This window comes from Dipodomys ordii, unplaced genomic scaffold, assembly GCF_000151885.1.
Source record: "Dipodomys ordii isolate 6190 unplaced genomic scaffold, Dord_2.0 Scaffold97, whole genome shotgun sequence".
Lineage (NCBI taxonomy): Eukaryota > Metazoa > Chordata > Mammalia > Rodentia > Heteromyidae > Dipodomys > Dipodomys ordii.
The window spans coordinates 2,598,307-2,619,605 of record NW_012267313.1 but is presented as its reverse complement, the minus strand read 5'-3'; the positions used below and the strand labels follow the sequence as shown (position 1 = coordinate 2,619,605).

At 35.9% G+C, this 21,299-nt stretch overlaps 1 protein-coding gene across 4 annotated transcripts in view; it reads left to right on the top strand.

Annotated features, from left to right (window-relative positions):
• The window catches only part of Ptprk (protein tyrosine phosphatase, receptor type, K), a 515,496-nt gene that overhangs the window by 238,366 nt on the left and 255,831 nt on the right, over positions 1–21,299 (top strand). For all 4 annotated transcript variants that reach the window (XM_013026890.1, XM_013026891.1, XM_013026889.1 and 1 more), the window contains exons 4-5: positions 3,823–3,904; positions 6,005–6,120. In XM_013026890.1, coding sequence (XP_012882344.1) covers positions 3,823–3,904; positions 6,005–6,120 — 198 coding nt within the window. The remainder of the gene's footprint in view (positions 1–3,822; positions 3,905–6,004; positions 6,121–21,299) is intronic.

Sequence of the window (21,299 nt, the reverse complement as noted above, 5' to 3'; positions counted from 1 at the left end):
AGAATATTAAAGCCACACCACAGACACTCCCTTATTATGGTAAAAATCCTGCAAATTATATTTCCATACATCTTTTTCTTCATACGCTTAAAGAAATTAGTTCCTCTCATAGAGCTATTTATTTGGATCCTATCCTGTCTCACATGAACACCTGACTTTTCTCTACTTTACAACCAAATATTATCTTACCAGTTAACATGTTAACTGCTGGGGTTGTACAAGTCAGCAGGACAATAACCAGACCCAGGCTCCCTGACAGTCAGGGTTAGCGTTCCTTGATACATGATTCTTCCTTTTCTTTGTTAACTGTTTCCTACAGGATAAAATTGTCTTTGTTCTTTGGATTTGCTACGTTTTCCTCTTCCTCCTCTTTAATTTGACTTTACTTCACTTATTTAGTTAATAATCCAGCGATGTTGCTAGAGTAGCAAAAATTTGATGAGAATCATCACCTTCCGTATTTCAGGTAATGGAGCGGTATAAAAACAGCTTGAAAGGCAGAGACCCTGTCTCCTGTTCCCAGGGTGGCCCCCTGGACAGGTTAAAGTTGACATCTGGTGTGGCATCGATTGCTTTCTTCTTCTGGAAAGCCCTGGTTGATCGCTTGACACCAGACATTAGATCTGACCTGAACGTTAGCCCAAGCAAGTGCTGCATAATTAAGCGTCTGAGATTTGTTTCCCCTGGTTGGACAGAAGAGCCTTGCAAGGTGAGAGCTCAGTTGAAGTGATAATGCTGATTACATCCTAGTAGAATAGGAATCTGATCTTAGAAATTTCCTCTAGCTCTTGTTAATGAGGCGAAGACAACACTTATAGAGAAAATGAGGTCACTACAAAAGGGAACCTTTTGGATTTTTTTTCTTTTTTTTCTTTAATAAAGAACCAATCATTTCACTTTCTTTTGAATCAAGGCCTAAATTTATTGTCCTGAATGAACCTCAATTTAAATGAACAAATAAGAATGTCTTCTCAGGGGGATAGTAATCTTTTTTAAACTTACAACCCATCAGCATCAAGGGAACTTAAATGACTCTAGAAAGTAACACTAAGGTAAGCCAAGAAGTTAAAATAACTTAAACCATGCTGACAAAGGCAGACTGAAATAATTAACAGAAGCCAGTTATTATGCAACTATATTATTTATTCAGTAGAATGCAATTTTTATAACAGGTTTTTTTCTTTCTATTCTTTTCTTTCTATGCTATTCTATTGTTTTTTGAGCCTCTCTTTACATCAATAAAAGTTATTTTCCTAAGGTTCAGTTTACATCCTCACCTATAAACAATGTATAATCAAAACAATAGCAGTTATCCATTTCCTACAAGTCCATACATTTCTTTTTTTATGTACACGTTCTAAGGTGAGATTGGGCTCACTGGCAACTCACTGGAAAGAAAGTATCTTCTCTACCACAATTCTCTGAGAGCTACATTAAATATTTGCATCCTGTTCTGCATTTATTGCTAATCCTTTGTCCCAACTGTTATTAAATAATCTAGCAATTGGATTTGATCTAAAAGCATTTATGTGTAGTGCAAATACATCCCCTAACATTTCTGTGTTCATAAATTCACCACCCTACTGTAAGGAAGCATTTTATTTATTTATTTCTGACATCTCATTCTCTGAGCTTCAACATACTTGAGTAAAATCAATAGTCACAAAAGGAAAATGGGGAACTTGAAAAATGTTAACACCAGACTGAGTTTGAGATGAGAGTGCATGGAGAAAAGAGAAATGATAAGTTCTCACCTACTATTTCCCTTTGGTAGTAAATTTTAGGTGATTGTAAAGGTATTACATGAGATGGGAAAAATTTAATGATCATGATATTAGCATTTATTCAATATGTTATATGAACAAGTGGTTCTATTTGAAATAATGTTGGTACTTTATTTTAAATTTAGCATCTTGAAAGGAAATTGGAAGTTCATTTAAATGAAATTTATTTAACTGAAATTCTTTCACCCTATTCTTAATTGGAGAGGCTAGTCAATGTGGTTCCTTTCAGTTCTGGTTAACTACACTACTTGTTAGCTGCTTTTGTTGGTCTATTTCTTTTTTTTTCAGTATAAATAGATATAAAATCTATTTACCTTAGATTCTCTGAATTTGTTTCTTTCTATATAGAGAAACAAGCAGAAGCAAGTGTGAACATGTGTGCTAGCTTAAGACAGTCTCTTTTATAGAGTAAGTGCTCAATAAACCATCCTTATTTTTTCCAATCTACAGTTTTTCCAGAGTAAAATTGTCCTACCAAGGTTACCTGAGATGTAATTATTGCTAACTCTAATCAATACTTTTAAATTTTACTTTCCCTTGATCGCTCTCCTGTATTTGATATTATTCAATATTGCCTATATCATTTTTTCCCCTTCACAGTCTTCTAAATCTACATACTATTAACCTGGAAGGCTCGCTGTTTCTTTCTCTCACTAGGGGTCTTCAGTTTGTGCTGATCCACAATCATAGACTGATCCAGTAATTAGAAATATTCCCATGAGAAGGGGAAATGGTTAAAGATCAACAGACAGTCCTGGAAAGGCTCAGTTCACCCAGCGTTTGTGTTCATTAGGTGCTATCATTTACCCTCTCTTTTATTTTTCTTCCTGTGCTGTCTCACTCACTCATATTAAATTTCAAAGTGATAGCTTAATGCCATCAATGGCGTAGCACTCTCTTCCAGATCCACTCCTTCTTTTTAGAGCCACCTCTTCTCCCACATCCATCTACCTAGTTACCTCTCATATCTGTCAGAGGGAAATCAAATTTGACATGTCTGAAATGTACTTGGTATCTACCTTCCTTTTCAAATACGTACCATTTTCTGTATCACCATCCTGATTAGAATCTTAACATGCTCATTCACCTAGGAACCCAAGCCAAATCATCTATCCTGCTCCAGAGCCAAGGTAGCAACAAGTTCTAGCATGTTGTTTCTTCAGCATTTTCTGCTGTTACCAACATAATGCCTACCTATTCCTTTCAGATTATCTTCCACCCACTTTAGAAGTGAAGTACATTTGACTATATTCTATGTGTATTTCATGTATTACTTCCATTATCTTTCTCAAAAACGCTTTGCTAAATATACCAAAAATTACCTTGGTGCTTCTATGAACATTGACATTCTAAAGGTTGAATCTTGACTTCTTCTGGGACGTCACACCATGTGTAAAAACCATGTGAAGTGTTTGTATGCATAATAGCCAACTCTGTAACAGGAGCCTAGATTGGACTATGGCAACTTTTTGTTGTTGTTGTTTTTGTTTTGGCTAGCTTTTGTTAATGTGATATTGTTGAGCCAAGCTACTTCTCATATAAGGCCTTCCATAACTACTTCCAAACTCCTGCTTCTCATTTGATGCTCCAAGTCATTAACCATAGATTATTTCACTGTTCATCAATCAGTGTGCTTGTAATTCTAGCAATATATATGTTTGTCTCTGTTCTTGAAAATTCTAGTTTCTTTATTTTATATCTTCAGTAATAGATATACAGATATCAAATAAATAATGCAAATGGGAAAAAATAGGAGAAACTTTACTTTTAGAGATATCAGGTTTGCTTATCGCATATTTCCTATCATACTAGTAGCTGCTTAAAGAAAATTTGAACTGTTTGAATTCAGTAACGTAATTTTTTTCTTTTTATTTGATTTCCTTGTACAAGGTTTGGGATAAGTGAATCTTTAAATTCTTAAGAGTTTAAAAACTTACAAGAATTTAAAGAATTAAGTACAAACAAATTTACTTTTTAAATGTATTGTAGCTTTCTCTAAAAATGGCGGTTGTAAATGTTTTCTGCTTCTTCCCAACAGGTAATATTTGAAGCTGAAGTCTCAGGAGGAAGAAGTGGTTATATTGCCATCGATGACATCCAAGTACTGAGTTATCCTTGTGGTAAGTTGTATTTATCTCTGTTGTATTTTTCTGTGTCCTTTGAAAACCACTGTCATTCATAGGCAATGACTGTTGATTGTTTAGGATTTGGTCATCACTTTCTTATTAATTCTTCATTTCTTTTGAAAAGAAGACATAACTATTTCTGGAATTCTGTTTCAAGTATTTTTTTGATTTGTAGCTAAATATTAAAGGGTGACTATTTTAAATGACTTGATTCCTGGGAACAAATTATAATGCAAAGGTAACTCTTGGTAGGACCTATCACATTTTTTCAATATTATCCAAATGTTTAGGAAAATGAAGAAAAATGAATAGCCTGACTGAATTATCTGAACTTCTGTTTAAGTTCAGGTGCAACAAAGGGAATGACTTAGTTTACCTTGTTTTAAAACCTAGGGGTATCTTTTTTTCATGTCATAGTAACAAATATCTGGTTAGTTGACATTAAAGAAAGAGAAAGTGAACAAAACAAAACCCCATTTATTAATGTAAATTGCTTATGAATGACCTTAGAAACATATTGATTGTTTTTTAGATCACATATCTGTTTGTATTTAAATCACATTACTCAAAAGAAAATTAGTTATGACATGAATTTAGAGGAGCCAACGCAAAATGAGGCATAGCCTCAGACTTTTCTTACTATATTTTAGCAGCAGCAGTTGCAGCAGCAGCAGTGATGGCACCTGTGTTATTCTGGATCTTCTGTATAATAATCCTCTCTGGTAGCCCTATCTCTATCTCCTTGTAAACAGGATGCACAGGGACCCCATATAAAGGATAGGGCTTTGTGTCCCGGGTGGGTGGGTTGTCATCCTTTAGCATACCACAGGGAATGGTAAATCAGACTTCTCCTGGGTCCTTCCTCTGTTTCTGACTCATTAATTCTGAATTGGGACCAGAGAATTTACATTTCCAATCAATTTCCAGATGTTGCTGATGCTTCTAGTGAATGGATTTCTTTTTTGAGAATGGTCTTTCTGCTGTTCATTCTAGCTCAAACATTTTCCCCCCTGAGTTCTTATTAAATTAAGGCCCTAGAGAAAGAAGTACCTACCAGGCCAAGGTCACTTACATTGTCTATGGTGTATATGTTTTGAAAGAAGAGAACAAAATGACATCACTCAAAGTTCAGGTTGGATTAGTAAACTTTTTCAGTCTATATGATAAGAACTCTGTGTTTCTATCTACTGTTCATATTCATTTCTTAAATGATAAATGGGCAAAGAAAGGCTTTCATGAATGGGAAATTGTGAATTGGCCACAACAATGCCACTTGTACCATGGTATGGTTTTCTAAGAATTTTCCTTTTATTGACTGAGGTTTTACTTTTGCTGTTTATATTTTCTGGAAATGAAAAATACCGGTGGAAGCTTTCATTTCAAATGTCAATTGCAAGATACGGAACTGATCTCCTAGTTTCTGTATACATTGTATGCAGTCATCCTTTTCATTTAACTAATATTTCTTTTTGATATCTTTCTTATGCTTATAAAACTAGCATGTTGATTTAACAACTGTTAAGTAGGTATTCTATTTTTGAGAATTATTTAAAAAATCCCCCCTTTCTTGGAACTATGAGGGTTTTCAAAGGAAGGAAGGAAGGAAGGAACAAGGGAAGGGGATGCAATTACTTAAATCATAAGTTGGAATTATATGTTCTAGGCCTTACAATGGTCAGTATTTTAGAAAGCTTTGCATATTCCTGTTATTCTCTGACACATGTCTCTTTGTTCTCTTTTTCGGTTTACACCTTATATTATGACCCATATGTAACAGCCTATAACAGCCTTCCTAGTAACTATTCAGCACTCATTCTTAAGAGAAATGTCTTAACAGTTCAGCATGAATGTACAATAACGCTACTCAGAAGAAAACTGAGAGACAGAGAGAGAGGACATGTTATCTTCTAGCACAAACAAAAGTTCATATTTTTTTGCATATTTGTCTTGGCCAAAAGTAGAAACATTAAGAACAGTATTCTGTTGCAAATAAGTAACACAAAATATTAACAGAAACATTAAGAACAGTATTTTGTTGCAAACAAATAACATGAAATATTATTTGTACATTATTTTTTTTCTCTCCATTTACAGATAAATCTCCTCATTTTCTCCGCCTGGGGGATGTAGAAGTCAATGCAGGGCAGAATGCTACATTTCAGTGCATTGCTACAGGGAGAGATGCTGTGCACAACAAATTATGGCTCCAGGTAAGATCCAGTTGGCATCTGAACGGAAGATTTCATATGATTCTTTTTTTCAAAAAAGTTAGCACTGGTGTCGTGTGTGTGTGTGTGTGTGTGTGTGTGTGTGTGTGTGTGTGTGTGCATGTGTGTGTGTGTGTACACACATGCAAGTATGTGGCATAGATTGTGTGTGGGGTTGGTTTAATGGCCTGAGACCAAGCATCTCCCTTTCTAATGAAATATAAATAAAAATATGAGGGCACATAATCAATATTTGCATTGGTCTCTAGTGAAATCTAATGATTTTCTAATGCGTTCTTCAAATTCTAAAGGAAAGTTCTCTAGATCCATTCAAAATTGGAGTGAAAAATGAAAATTTTCTTATTTAATAATTTTGGGAGAATAACTTGTAAGGGCATAGTAGTTACTTAAAAATTGTCTTTATCTATGAAAGTTTCCAACATATTTTAAGTAACTCTTGATATTAAGATTTCAATTGGAAAAGAGTCAATTAAAGTTTTGTTTAGATTTTTTTTCTATAGCAGAATGAATCACTGATCTATATTTAAGATGTCTGACTTAAATATATTAAGCTTTTAATAGATCTGTGTTTGCCAATTATAATTTAACTTACATGAGAAAATGTAAATGGAACATATAAATAGCTTCAAAAGAATGAAGGGAATAAAAAACCTGTAGAGCAAGGAATATTCATTTTCCTTCAGAGAAATTAATGAAAATCTGTCTGTCAACCCTGAAGTAGTGAGGGGTAGGAAGGGCTTAGGAAAACTGAATCAAAGAGCCCTGGACCTGGGTCAGATGGCTGTTGAACTAAACATCTAAAGGTAGATGATATGTAAACAATAATGTCTTTAAAGCATTCTTATTTTTATTGCATCAGAATAAGGAAAAAGATTTAAAGTTTTTTTTTGTTTTGTTTTGTTTTTTGGTCAGTTGTGGGGCCTGAACTCTGGGCCTGAGTACTGTTCCTCAGCTCTTTAGCTCAAGACTAACACTCTACCACTTGAGCCACAGCACCACTTCCAGCTTTTTCTGCTTATGCGATGCTGAGAAATAGAACCCAGGTCCTCATGCATACAAGGCAAGCACTCTACCACTGAGCCACCTTCCCAGCCCTGTTTTTTTTTTGTTTTTTTGTTTGTTTTCCTTCTGTCATGGGCTTGAACTCAGGGCCTGAGCTCTCTCCTGACCTTTTTTGCTCAAGGCTAGGCCTTTACTACTTTGAGCCATAGAGTCACTTTGGGTTTTTGGTGGTTAATTAGAGATGAGTGTCACAGACTTTCCTGCACAGGCTCAGTTCGAACTAACATCCTCAATCTCAGCCTCCTGAGTAACCATGATTAGAGGTGTGAGCCATCAGAGCCTGGCACTCCATGACAGTGCCAATCAAGATCTTACTGAAGAATCTATGTATGTATATCTTATTTTCTTCAATATGGACATCAGAATTTTTTTCACAATATTCCTTGGGGAGGAGAGATTCTTGTGCAGGTATTTTGGGTTGAGGTTATAATATATGGATATATAAAACAACTTTACTATAATGTTTTGTATTATACTAGATGTTATATGTGTGTTTCCTAATTTCACTAGGATGGTATAATAAATACAAATAATGTTTTGTATTAAATGGTTTGTCCCTATGTTTATAATTTATAAATAGCTTGAAAAGAATCAGGGGGAAAAAACCCTATTGAGCAAGGAATATTCATTTTCCTTCAGAGGACCTAATGAAAATCTGTCAACCCTGAAGTAATGGGGGGATGGGTGGAGCTTAAGGAACCTGAATATAAGAGATTGGAGCTGGGTCATATGGCTGTTGAACTAAACATTTAAAGGTACAAGCATACTATCTTTTTTGCCCAATTTGGAAAGCAAGCCAAGCTTTGTTCTTTGTTCTCATTATGCTAATTTCTCCTACAAATATTGAGATATAGGATATGTTTTTTTTCTGAGAGTGCACATAGCATAGCACACTGACAATTTTATCTACTCACTGTAAAGTCCTTTATTTAACTCTTTTTTTTAACCTTGGCCAATGTAAATGGTTTAAAATGTGTTTTTAACATCATTTTCTAATTATTTTGATTCTTATATTTTCATTTGAACAAAAAATATCAGTTGGAATTTGGCTTTAGTTGTGAGCCATCTAGTTTTTTTCTTAGGGAGCCAGACAAGGCCATGTATTCTGGCACTGTGGCTTTATACTCTAGAATTTAATGTGGCATTGAAATAAAAAGGGTTTTGTGTCCACAGATAGCAGCTGGCCACACAGATATTCTTGACTATCCTGGACTGAGTAGGTTAGAGTCACAGAACTGTTCACTTTCTCTTTTTTCTTATTTTATGCATTGTCTCATTTATTACAGTTTCTTTTTGTAATATATATCTTTTATTGTAAAGATACTGTACAGAGAGGTTACATGAGTAAGATAATGAGTACATTTCCTATGAAACATTGTTACTCCCTCCTTTGTTTTTCCCATATTATCCCTTCCCTTCCCACTTCCCCAACTCCTCCCTTTCCCTGCCCCAAGTTGTAAAGTTCATTTCTTATTTTTCCCTTCTATTTTTCATAGGGAGAATGCACTCAGTGATTTCTGGTCTGCTCTCTTCCCTTTCTTCACTTTGTGTCTGCCACAGAAGTGAGCTGTGTTTTCGTCTTTCATGTCCACATGAATACTGCACAGTTTTCATCAGTGTATATGGATCTCATTTATTGACAAGCCATTCTGTCTTTTTCACCAAAACCATGTAAATTACCTTAATTTATTTTTTAAATCACTGTTTTCATATTCAAGATATCAGAATACACTAATTACTGTGGGTGTGTTTTCAAATTCAAATTTTAAAAATCCTTATAATGATACCATTTTATAATCATCCATGTGAGATCAGTCCTCATATATATATATATATATATATATATGACTGTAAACTAAAATGGCTGTTACTTAAAAACATTATTCATCTTTGGTCAAAATTAGTAAAAGAAACAATACACTACAAAGAATTCTGGTTTCATGATAAATCTCTCATCTAAGCCAAACAAGTAGATGTCAAGTTATTTTCATTTAGGATGGGGACTAACTTCATATAGTTCAGGAGACCCAGTTCTTAATTCTAACCTTAATCTAACCCTCCTTACCCTTCTAACCTAGTTAAATATAGTGGGTTTAGAGATTTCATTAAACTGTTCTGGGCTTTTATTTCTTTATCTATAAAAAGAGATAATTTGATAAAGACTAAAATCCCTTCCAGCTGTAAGATGCTAAATTAGGATTTTATATTAGCTTTGATGACCTGAAATGTGACCTTGATAACCTCCTTTGTTTGATAGAAAAATGTAAAATTTTTATGTTATTAGTTTGTGTGGGAAAAGAATGGTGTCTTAAATTAACTTTCACTGTGAGAACAAGTGCTGAAAATATCTGTGGAGAGCATTGAAAATGGATGAACTTGAAGGCAACTCAATGAAAGGTCACTGCATTCTATCACAGAAGTAATGGAATAATAGAGTAGCTATTACACCTGCATGGTCAGGTGAAATCATAAATGGCAACCAACTTTTCTTTTAAGTCCTTCAAATAACATAGTTACGTTGTGTTTAGCTTCACTTGGTAAAATGCTGTCTAAATATAGAATTAAGTAGCAGGCTACCAAAGATGCCTATTTTCTGTTTTACAAGAAAAAAAATGACACAGAACAACTATAAGAAGGATTAAGCAAAATAGCCAAACACATTTGTTATTTTAGGACTTTGACTTGTCTTTTTATTTGTGGGGGAGGTAGTAGGGATTGAACCCAGGATGTTGCACTTGCTAAGCAAGCACTTTGATACTGAACTACCTCCCAGCCCAAGTCTTTGAATATGGCAATGTATTTAAGGACTAACTCCTTTCTGTTATTCTTGTGCTGTGATTCATATTTCAAAGATTTTTATTGCCTAAAATTATTTGGCAGTTTGGTAAATTGAGAAGGGGAGAGGAAAGAAAGCAAAGAAGAGATGCCTCAGCCAATTTATGGTAATTCATAAATTATATCATGGTTGTTCTGGAAGTATCTGGAGGAAGCATTCTTCTTTTAAGAATCAGATCATATAAATATGAAGCCTTTGATGAAGGTCACTTGATTTAGATATATAGAAAATAATACATAGCTCAATTAACCTATTTGTACATGGTAAGAAACGAGTGGCCCATAATATAGCATGGTTCAATATTTTCAGTGATTTGTTTAATGTCAGTGGACTAGAAATATAGGGAAATCATGAGACTTTCTGGAACATAGTCTTTTTTTTTTTGGTCGTGGGGCTTGAACTCTGGGCTTGGGCGCTGTCCCTGTGCTCTTGAGCTCAGGGCGAGCACTCTACCGCTTGAGCCACAGCATCACTTCTGGTTTTTTAGTGGTTTATTGGAGATAAGAGTCTCACAGACTTTCTTTCCCAGGCTGGCTTTGAACCGCTATCCTCAGCTCTCAGCCTCCTGAGTAGCTAGAATTACAGGCATGAGCCACTGGCACTCAGCCTTTGAACATAGTCTTAAACAGTATCCTATGTACAGTATCATATATTATGTAGTAAAGTACATAGGTAAAGTGACTTATAATAGGTTTTTTCATTCTTAATTTCCTAATTCCTCTTGCATCATAAATCTCATAGAAGTGTGCATTTGTTCATAAATACGTTTGTTGTCTGAATTATTGAAAAAATTTGCCATATAAACATGTTTTTCAGGTCTTGAAAATTTCAGAACTAAATTTCATTGTGCTCCTAAGGACTGCAGAACAAGAAAAGTTGTGATTTATGACTTAGGGCTTATAGTAAAAGTGTGGTTATAGGAGATAGGATCACAAATCATACTCGACATAAAACATGTACTGAAATAATATATTAAGGCATCTATTTATATTATTGATCATTACCAGATGATTTTCACATAGGAAAAATGACTGTTAGGTTGACTATGCATAAAAATGTTTCTTCTTGTTTTTGTTATTGTGTCTCTTAGTGAAGAGCAGTTCATGTGAATGAGTGAAAAATGAATTTTGAAGCCAGGCCAGTGGCTCATGCCTGTAAGCCTAGCTACTCAGGAGGCTAAAATCTGAAGATTGAGATTCAGACAGGAAAGTCTGTGAGAGTCTTTTTTTTTTTTTTAGTATATATTTTTTATTGTAAAGATACTATACAGAGGGGTTACGGTTACTATGAGACTCATCTCCAATTAATTACAGAAAAAGCCAAAAGTGGAACTGTGGGTTTAGTGGTAGAGTGCTAACCTTAAACAAAAGAGATCATGGACAGTACCCAGGCCCAAAGTTCAAGCTCACAACTGGCACACACACACACACACACACACACACACACACACACACACACACAAAGTTTGAAGCATATAACACAATGTAGCATTTCCTCCTAGGTATTTACTCAAGAAATTTTAACTAAGATATGGAACCAACCCAGATGCCTCTCAGTAGATGAAAGGATCAAGAAAATGTGGTATATATACACAATGGAATTCTATGCCTCCATCAGAAAGAATGACATTTCCCCATTTGTTAGGAAATGTAAAGACTTGAAACAAATTATTTTAAGTGAAGTAAGCCAAGCCCAAAGATACATAGGTCCCATGATCTCCCTTATTTGCAATAACTAGTAGCTGTCTGAGACAAGCAGAAAAGGTCAGCTAAGATGATGTTAAGCAAAATGAACCCCAAGACAAGGAGACAAGTGGTTTCTTCTTTCTTGCTATTGTTTCTTAACATATTTATAAGGTACCACATGATTTTTTTTGTTGCTTTATATGTCCCTCCCCCCACAGCATAACCCCTGTTTTCATTGTATTTGATGTTGGTATAATTTGGGGAGCAGAAGGGAAAAAACGAATTGTTTAAATAGGGATACAGGTTGACCCATTTCAACAATAAGATGTACAATACACTATGTCGAAAAATGAACTTTACAATTTAGGTGGGGTGTGGGGGCGATATAGTTGTGGAAGTGGGAGGGAAGAGATGGTAGGGGAAAAACAGAGGAGGAGGCAACAATCCTTGATAAAAAATGTACTCATTACATTGCTCATGTGATTGTAACCCCTCTGTACAGTATTTTCACAATAAAAAACTTATTTATTAAAAAAAGAAAATTTAAGATATATGCCCCCCAAAATATTTGTACAAGAATGTTCCTAACCTGCTTATCTATAATAATTAATAAGATAAGCTACATGTTCAATAATAGTAGAATGCATACACATTTGAGCATTCAACCTGGGAGATACCTCTTAGCTGTACAAGTAATGAACTACTGGAGCATATGATATATGCATGAACCTCAGCATCTAACATATTTCTGATGTGACCAGTATGCTATATAATTCCATTTTACTAATTATCAGGGAAACAACTGAAATCAAATTAGTAATTGCTGACTTGATTTAAGAATTGGACTAGAAGTAGGCAAGGCAACATTTTCTGAGGGTAATATAAATACCATATCTTAAAATTGACTATTGGGGTCTATGGGCGACAAACATACAACAAAAATTAACACCAGCCTGATTCACTGTATATACGTTTAAACTAAGGACAACCTGAAGATAATGGCCTTTTCTTTTTTCAAATATCCAATGTAATGGCATATTGACTAATGTCTATAAATGGCAGCAGGCCACATTACACATTTTATCAGCTATCCTATTTATTGGCAATACTAGTCAATATATCAGGTGGCACTAACCTACCAACATTGTATGCATCTTTGTATATCTGTCCCTTTGAAGTGATTTGCTTAGTTTCAAAGATAATTTGTAATGGTTACTTTCAGTTAAAATATGGAAGAAAGCTTGCTTGGAGTGTTCTAAGAACACCCTTTAACTGGAGGATGGAAAGAGATTGGAATGGATTTTACTGTGACAAATAAACTAGCATTTTATTCATGAAGGTCCAGTGTAAGTGGACCATCTACATGGCAAACCAAATAGAACCCATTCCTAGAACATCTGTCAGACCATATGCTTTGGCCTCAGGTTCAGCAGAGAAACTAAAATGGTAATGACTCCATCCATCATCTCAGAGCCTGGCCGACATGCATCACTGAACTGGGCAGAGAAATTCAGCACTGGAGTTATTGAAAGTAGGGAATTGTGTGAATAGATTTGGTGGCACCATTTGTTTTGGTGAATTGAAATGAGGCTGTTTAACGTGTGACTGGTAATCCTATGCAGATTGCCATCAAAGCTATGGCAATTGGGCCAATCTGTCAGCAATCGCCGCAGGTGCTGGCCTGGTGCCTCCTCTGAGGGCCTGCCAAAACAGGAAAGTCAGCCACCACTTTGCCCTTGGTGAGTCTCGTCACTGCTAATGTGGTGTGATACAGCTAGTTTCTCAGCCAAAGGAAATGTCATTCCTTATAGAGCAACAGATAATTTAAGCAATGGCTTGAGAGTAATAATTGGAGAGTGAAATTAGTAAAATGAGATGCAAATTGCTCTGAAAAAAAAAAACAACAACTGGAGAGAGGCTGACCTTTTGGATTGCCAACCCCTGCCAGCTGAGGGTTAACAAAAGGTGCTGATCTGAAACTCCCAACCATGTAGTATTTTACCTGTTCAGGCAAATGCCTCATTCCTATACTAAATGTCCCCATATAGTATTGGAAATTGAAGCAAGCTTTTGTTGTTGTTGTTTTTTACAAATTTGAGTTAATGTGAAGTACAAACATTTCACCTGACAAAATATACAGGTGCACCATTTCTAATGTTTGTAGTCATTGCCTGCAACATACTTGCAGATATTTCATACTGCTGCATTTCCTGTGGTCATCTGCTAGGTGTTTTGTGCATATTTTCCACAGTTTTTACTCTCCACCATGCTATTCTTTTAGAGAATATATCTGGAAATTTTTTATTCATCATAATAAAGGACAGTTGTCTGAAGAAATTCATCTCTGCCTGGCACTGCATTTTATAGTAGCCAAGTCACTGAAAACAAGTTGGAGAGGAATCGTTCACAGTTCACCTGATTAAATGTTAATATGTGATCAGCTTGCATTAGTACTATACAAAGAAAAAAAAAGTAGGAAATGCAATATATTTAAATCTGTCTCAACAGCAGGACTTTGTCAAAAGTTTTGACAGTTCTAGGTAATTAAAGGATGTCTGATACCCCTCTGAGATACTAAAATAACAAAGGCAGCATATAATTTCTAGCACACAGAGTGAACATAAAGAATGGGATGTCACTTTGGCTTAAGGTACCTTTGTTGCACAAATATATCTTGTGCAAGGTGATTAGGTACATTTATTAAGAGCTTCAAATATATAAGTGGGGCATAATTTGCTCTTTACAGATCAAGTACACATAATAATAGCTAATGATTTGAAGCCATGTGTTTAGATGTATGATGATGAGTTTAAGGAAGAACTTTTTAACTGTGGGGCTGTAGAAATCTTGAACTAGCTGTCCCAGGAGGTAGTAAAATTACAATCAGTGAGAATGACCAAACGTAATGTGGACAATCATTTGCCAGAAGTGTGGATTACTTGAGCCTTCATCTGCATGCTTTACAAGATCACTTTATCCCCAATGATAAAATGATTCCCTAACCAAGTAAGGAAAAATCATAAGGAAGCAAGGACTATATTGTGTTTTTTTAAGGGAGCAAGGACTATAATGTGTTTTTCCCCTCTGTGTGGATTTATTAAGGCTTAATTTTTTTGCTCAATGATACATGTATTTCTTCCTTATTGTTAAAGTGATGTACAGAGGGGTTACAGTAACATAAGTAAAGCAATTAGTACCTTTCTTATCAAACTTGTTACCCCTGCCCTCATTTGTCTCCTATTTTCCCTCCCCTTGCCACCTCCCCCTCCACCGTGGACAGATCATTTCCAACATATTGTCTTGTGAATATATCTGTTGCTTGGTTCCCCCCTTGTCCTTTGTCTCACCATTCTGTTGGTCCCTCTCCCTTCCCTAATTCAGCTAAATGTATATACAATATCAAGGTACCAAAAATCAAATATAGTGACAACAGGGATATACATTGAGGGAAGAACACATAAAAGAAATAAGAAATCACACAGTACATTAAAAGTAACAACAACAAAAAAAAAACCTCTGTGTCCATGTCTTGGAGTTCATTTTGCTTAGCATCATCTTATATGGTCATATGTATATAGTAGCTATTGAGCTATTCTGCTCATCTGCTAAGATTATTCTGGATTTATACTGTTTATTGCAAATAAGGGAAACCATGGGATCCATGTTTCTTTTTGTCTGGCTTACTTCACTTAATATGATTTTTCAAGTCTTTCCATTTCCTTACAAATGTGGTTGTGTCATTCTTTCTGGTAGAAGCATAGAATTACATTGTGTGTGTGTGTGTGTGTGTGTGTGTGTATACATATATGCCACATTTTCTTGATCCATTCATCTACTGAGGGACATCTGGGTTGGTTCCCTATCTTAGCTATGTGAATAATGCTGCTATAAACATAGTTGTGCACCTAGCTTTAACATGGCCTTTTTTGTGATTATTTGGGTAAATGCCCAGAAGGGGGATCGCTGGATCATAGGGGAGCTCTATGTTTCGTTTTTTGAGGAACCTCCATACTGCTTTCCAGAGTATAAAGTTGTTCAACCACTCTGGACCATACTCTTTTAACGATGAGAGTTAGAACACAAAGGTGCAGTGTCTGTGTGCCTCTGATCATATAAAATAATATTTATTAAAATTAACTCTAGGAAATGGAAATGTGAGTTGTTTTTCTTTGTTGTTTTTGTTTCTATTCACTTTTGTCTTGTTAGTTTGTTTATCTTTGGAAGGATAAGGAGGGGACACAGATATGGAGGGACAAAGGGGGAAAAGCGCAGCAGGGGTACTCTCTATAGACACTATGTTGAAAATGAACTATACAACTTATGGGTTGGTATAGGAGGGAAGAACAGAGTGTAGAGAGGGTTGACATTTTCCAAAAAGGAAATATGCTCCTGACCTAACATATGTAAATGATAACCCCTCTGTGCATCATCTATATAAGAACAATAAAAAAATAAATCCAGGAGCTGGAGCCTCACACCTGTAATCCTAGCTTCTCAGGCAGCTGAGATCTAAGGATCAGGGTTCAAAGCCAGCCCAGGCAGAAAAGACTCTATGAGACTCTTATCTCCAATTGATCACTCATAAACCAGAATGGGGGCTGTGGCTTAAGTTAAGGAGCATAAAGGAGCTCAAGGACAGCACCCAAGCCCAGGGTTCATGCCCCAGGATCAGAAAAATAAACAGACAGACAAACAAACAAACAAATAAATAAATGCAAGTAAGAACAGTTTAACAAATACAAAAAATACAAGCCATCTTACTTCCTTTGGACTGAAATACAGCATCCAAGGAATGTTCTGCCTCTCTACTCAGACCTAAGATACAGATCTTCCTTAGCGTTGGTTCACTGGGTGGCAGAGAAATTATGTCCTCCAGAGCACTTTGGAAAGCTGCATATGGCCTGTCTAAATAGAAGGCCTGTCTAAATAGAAGCACACTGGTAAAATAGTCCAATAGTGGAGGGTGCTGGAGGAAGGTACTGGCTACTGAGCATAGTAGGAGCCTAGTACTGGTGGGGATGGGGGACAAAAAAAATAAGATGAGAGTTAGAAACAGACTATAATTCTGTAAAATCTTTAGTGAATACGTGATGATGGCTTACATTGACAAAGAACCTGAATAAACCAAGATTTGAAGTATGATCATTGCTTCAACTTTGGACCACAGAAAGCTTGTATGTAGCTCAGTGTGGACTGGGGTGGAGTACAAGAGGAGGATCTTATGATGTGAAGAAGGGATGGTGTCTAAATCATGTTGGAAACTGCAAGTGGCTATGTTGGCAGTATTGATGTTAGCTAATCAGGGCTTTCAGATGGACAATGCAGAGGAATAGGAAAATTTATGTGAGATGCTAGCCTTAAAGAACACAGAGGGCTATGGTTCTGCTAGGTTCAGCGTTGACAGTATTTAAGAGGTTAGAATGAAAACAGAAGGACAATTTTCTAAATTTCCTCCAAGTTTATTTTTTTTAGAAGTAGTCAATAAATTTTTCTCGTTTTTGGTGTGGGAACTAATTCATCTGTTAGAATCATTGTTTATGTTTTTCTTTCTCCTTTCTTCCTTCATAATAGCATATAAATGATATTAAATAGGAATGAAAAGATGAGGCATTCTTTGGCTCTTTTTAACCAGAATAAAAGTCTGCTAAGGCAATTTGAAGCTTGTGGCCAACTTAATTTTTTAGGTATTCCTAATAGCACTAAAGGAGAATGAAATGATCAGAGCACAGTTGGTGTGGCCAGTATTTGACAGCTGGGTTCCTTTGGCTACAGATCAGGTGGGAGAAGAGTTCAAACCTTGTCTTTTATGCTAACGTCTTGTACTAGCCTGCTATTTAATTCTAATTTTCTCTGTTTATCTTTTCATTAAGCTGTAGTGATTTTTCCAAGTATGTCCTGGTTTACAATTAATTCTGTTCACTTATGAGACCATATTCTATTTCTAGTTAGTACCTATCACTCTTGTCATGCTTGGTTTTGCTTGGGCCATGGAATTATTCTAGTCAATGCACTGTATTCTTCATTCCTGGCCTTATATAAAGTATTTTCCTTATTGGACCAGACATAAATCCACTTACTATTTTGCATAAATTATAAGGATAACCTTTTACTTTTTGCATTTTGTATAGGTGTATATTATCTGGAGAGCATCACAAAGTTCAATCATACTTAATTGCACAGGGTTGTTAAATATTTCTGAGTAACTTGTGTTGCTGTCTTGTAGCTTTCCATGTGTTACTCCAATAGTGATTTGTTTTTACTTTTTAATAATTCATAAATTCTAAATGTAATGTCTCTACCTTGCACATATGATTATAAGTGAAAAACATGTGGCATATTCCTTACCTGCTTTATCTATCCCTAAACCATGACTGTTATAGCTTGAAAAATGATTGATGCTACAGATTTTTCCTTATCATTATTTGTTTCCTGAGCATGAAAAATCAGTGGAGTTGCCCTGTGGGTGTGTTTTCCACAAAACATATCAGTCACAGTACTGCTTTCTCAGTGAGCTTCTGAAATCAGTGTTAAAACATAGAGCTTGGGCAAAGGCCCAGGTTCTTCCTTATGATAAACAGACTTTAGATTGACTAGTTAGAAAGCCATTTTATTGTTCACTAAAACATAGATATTGAAAAAAACAAAAGATTATCGTGATCCACTGAATTTTTATATGTTTAATGCTATATAGGCTAAGAAAGAAACATTGTAGCCAGGCGCTGGTGACTCATACCTGTAATCGAGCTACTCATGCGGCTGAGATCTGGGGATCATGGCTCAAAGCCATTTCTGAAAAGAAAGTCTGTGAGATTCTTATCTCTGATTAACTAGTAAGAATAAAAAGAACAAGAAGAAAAGAACAAAAGAAAGCTAGAAGTGGAAGTATGCTTCAAGTGGTAGAGTGCCAGCCTTAAATGAAAAACCAGTGACAGCAGCTACATCCTGAGTTCAAGTAACTCCCCTATCCCTTGACACACAGGAAATAGAAACATAGCCAACATTATAAAAGCTACTTCCATGCACACTCCACCAGACATGATGGAGCTTTCTCCCAGCCTCTACAAACATCCATCAACATGACTTTATGCATGTATCCCTAGACATTATGGTTTATAATCTCATATATGTTAACAAATATGTTCCCCATTTTAACATACTAATCTGTAGGTTTGTACTCTTCTCCCTTTAGTTTTCTTCCCTATTTATGTATTAGGGAAACTAGGGCTTTGGCTATGTAGTTTCCCATAGCCTTTAGTTTGTTGATCTAATAGTAATGTCCTTTTGATTACAACATATCTTCCCCCACCTCTTGTCTTTATTTTCTGCAAATTGGCATCTAGGAACAAATCTGATCCTTTGGCAAGATCACAGGTGATACTTGGTATAATTAAATATGGCACGAAAATGTTTCTTTTTTTCATGGATCTGCACAGCTGCTGATGTTAAATGCTTGTATTCCTCAAGGTTGAAAATTGTAATATTCTCTTTTCCTTCCTCAACTCTAATTTTTTTATATTTGTTTAGCTGACCTAGAGACCCTTTTCATATATATATATATATACGTATATATATATATATATATATATATATATACGTATATATATATATATATATATATATATATATATATGGAGCATTACCATTGTTTTAATTATCCTACCATGTAACCTAACACCACATATATTTCCCATCTAACTAATATACTCCCAATGACCAACTTTTCATCATGATTCCTTCCCCACTAAAACCCTTGCCTCTATTAACCAGCCTTGTAAACCTAATTTCTATGAGTTCAGCTTTTTTTTCTTATCAAATGACAATGTGGCATTTGTCTTTCTATTCCTAGTTTATTTCACTTGACATAAGGTCTTTCATCCATATCCCTTGGCAGCGTTGCATCCCATTGTATTGTCAGAATAGCATTATATTGTGTCCATGTACTGTTTGTTTTATCCATTTTTCCATGGATGACCACTTAAGTTTTATTTCTTGGCTAATGTTGTAATGCTACAATAAACATAGGAGGGCAGATGTCTTCCACACACTGATTTCATTTCCTTAGAAGTGATACCAAGGAGCCACATGCTGGTGGCTCATGCCTGTAATCCTAGCTACTCAGGAGGCTGAGATCTGAGGATTACAGTTCAAAGCCAGCCCGGGCAAGAAAGTCCATGAGACTCTTATCTCCAATGAACCACCAGAAAACCGGAAGTGGCGCTGTGGCTCAAGAGGTAGAGGGCTTACCTTCAGCTGAAGAGCGCAGGAACAGTGCCCAGGTCCAGAGTTCAAGCCCCATGATCGACAAAAAAAAAGTGATACCAAGGGAAAAGGATATGATATATGCACACACACACACACACACACACACACATATGATAGTTTTATGTTTTATAGTTGTGGGAATGTACATAGTGTTTTCATAATGGCCTCACTCATGTGCATCCCTGTGAGTAGTGGATACAGGTTCCCCCTCCTCCACCTCCTCTCCAAGGCTTGTCATCCTTTGTCCTTCTGGTGACAATTATTCTAACTGATGAAAGGTGATAGCTCATTCTGTTTCACATCTCTGTGCTTATATGTGACACTGACCATTTTCCCACTACTTTTTGGATTTAATTGTGTTTTCTTTTGAGAACAATAAATTTGGATCTATCATCTATTACCGTTTTAAAAATCAGAGTATTTGCTAATCTTTTTCCATTTCTTCCTCTTCATCCTCCTCCTTCCACTCCCCCTCCCCCTCCTCACCCTACCCCCCCTCTGCCTCCTCCTTCTCTTCCTCTTCTTCTTCCACCTCCTCTTCTTCATTGTATTATTATTATTATTATCTTCATCTTCTGATGAGCGAGGTATTTTCTGACAGTTTATTTTCTCTTTTCAATTTTGGAAAAGATAAAGCAAAACTATCTCTTTTGTTTGCATAATTGCTCTTTCTAAGATTACTACTACTATGACTACTATCCCTACTATGTTTTATAGAAATGGTAAATGGCATTCTTGTCTCTATCCAGATTTTAAAGAGAAAATTTTGAGTTTAACATCATCCAGTATGTTAGCCATAAGCTTGTTATCTATGGTCATCATTATGTTTCTTCTATAAATAACATCTTTTTACCCTGAAGGAATGTTAAGTTCTATCAAATGATTGTGTATCATTTAAATGATCATGTGTTTTTTGCTATTCCGTTGGTTTTTCATATTTATTTATTTGCATTTGTTGCATCATCTTTGCATTCATTGGATTCATTTGGTTATGGACAAAAACAATGTTTTGATGTGCTTTAGAAGTCAGTTTGTTAATATTTGCCAGAAGAGTCTTCTTAAAAATCTGTATCCATGTCCAAAATGAGCTTTACAATTTTGGTGCGGGGGGGGGGGGGGGGGGGGGGAGGGAAAAGCTAAGTGACAGCGCCTAGATCTTGAGTTCGAGCCCCAGTACCCGTGCACACACCAAGCAGATCTACTACTCTTCCCTACCCCGATCTGAAAAGTGAGGGTGTCCGAGGAGCCCCTTCCTGGGCGGGGGGCGGGGCTCAGGCTCAGGCTTCCTTCAGGGTCCGAGGTGAAGTCTGTGCGGT